Source organism: Seriola lalandi, unplaced genomic scaffold (genome assembly GCF_002814215.2).
Source record: "Seriola lalandi dorsalis isolate HSWRI2012SDOR001 ecotype SW California unplaced genomic scaffold, Sedor1 jcf7180002046654, whole genome shotgun sequence".
Classification (NCBI taxonomy): Eukaryota; Metazoa; Chordata; class Actinopteri; order Carangiformes; family Carangidae; genus Seriola; species Seriola lalandi.
In genome coordinates, this window is record NW_019517218.1 from 1 (window position 1) to 1,565 (window position 1,565).

Consider the following 1,565-nt stretch of genomic DNA (forward strand, 5'->3'; position numbering starts at 1 on the left):
TTTTTTTTTTTTTTTGCCCTCTCTCACCGTGCTCTTAGGTGTTTGATGCCATCATGAATTTCAAAAAGGACGAGACCGCGAAACTCATTGACAAGCTTGACGTCAAACTGGACTCGGAGGACAAGGAGAAGGAGGGGAAGCCCCTGCTGAAGGCTGTGATGCGCCGCTGGCTGCCTGCTGGAGAGGCCCTGCTCCAGATGATCACCATCCACCTGCCCTCCCCCGTCACTGCACAGAAATACCGCTGTGAGCTGCTCTATGAAGGGCCTGGAGACGACGAGGCCGCCATGGGTCAGTAGAACGTTATCACCGCACCACGCACCTTCACCTTGTGGAGAAGACATCAGTCAGTGAGGAGCACTCGGATGATCAATTTGCTAGATTTTCAGCTTACCATATTTTCTCTGCTCAGGTATTAAGAACTGCGATCCTAAGGCTCCTCTGATGATGTACATTTCAAAGATGGTCCCAACCAGTGACAAGGGTCGTTTCTACGCCTTTGGCCGTGTGTTCTCTGGATGTGTGTCCACCGGCTTGAAGGTGCGCATCATGGGGCCAAACTTCACCCCTGGAAAGAAAGAGGACCTCTACATCAAACCCATCCAGAGGTGAGCATGTTTTATTTAGAGAGAGGGGCTTCTCTTCTCCCACTCGTGTTTTCAGGTATTTGTTGGCACTTTTTTTTTTCCAACACATCCCTCTCCTCTTCCGTCCAGGACCATTCTGATGATGGGCCGGTATGTGGAGCCTATTGAAGATGTCCCATGTGGGAACATCGTGGGTCTTGTTGGAGTAGACCAGTTCCTTGTTAAGACAGGGACCATTACAACATTTGAACAGGTAATGTATTGCTTTTTTTCTCCTGTAGTTTAAACACTGGTGTACCTCACAGTGGTGCATTAGTCATTGTTACTATTAGTTATCGCTTGCTGTTGGCACAACTCATCCTGTCACAACTCATCCTGTCACAACTCATCCTGCCACAACAACACAAAAAGAAACAATCTATCACTCGTTGACTCCTGTCTGCAGTCCCACAACATGAGGGTGATGAAGTTCAGTGTGAGCCCCGTGGTCAGAGTTGCTGTGGAGGCCAAGAACCCCGCTGACCTGCCCAAGCTGGTGGAGGGTCTGAAGCGCCTGGCCAAGTCTGACCCCATGGTGCAGTGTATCATTGAGGAGTCCGGGGAGCACATCATCGCTGGAGCGGGAGAGCTGCACCTGGAGATCTGCCTGAAAGATCTGGAGGAGGACCACGCCTGCATTCCACTGAAGGTGAGGCAGCCAGAACAGAGGTACAGAGATGCTGACCAGATACAGGACAGGGGACGCCAACTTAAAAATTCATTTTAAATGATTTATTTACATGAGACAAATCAGTTCCATGAAGTGAAAAACACTTCAAGCTTCTTCAATTGTTTGTCGGATATTTGTTGTAAAAACTCTTTATCTCATGTGAATAAAAAATATTTTCTACAATTTCTTCACAAAAAAGGAGGATGGTTTCCCAAACAGGTTCAAGCACACTGCTTCATTAAAGTATATAAACATCCAAAAATCTCATG

At 47.6% G+C, this 1,565-nt stretch overlaps 1 protein-coding gene across 1 annotated transcript; it reads left to right on the forward strand.

Annotated features, from left to right (window-relative positions):
* Positions 1-30: 30 nt before the first annotated feature.
* On the forward strand, positions 31-1,275 carry LOC111648720 (elongation factor 2b-like; the record flags this gene model as incomplete). The annotated part of the gene is made up of 4 exons (XM_023398467.2): positions 31-291; positions 413-608; positions 717-840; positions 1,033-1,275. Coding segments are annotated over exons 1-4 (801 nt in total), but the record flags the coding sequence as incomplete, so codon positions are not given.
* Positions 1,276-1,565: the final 290 nt, after the last annotated feature.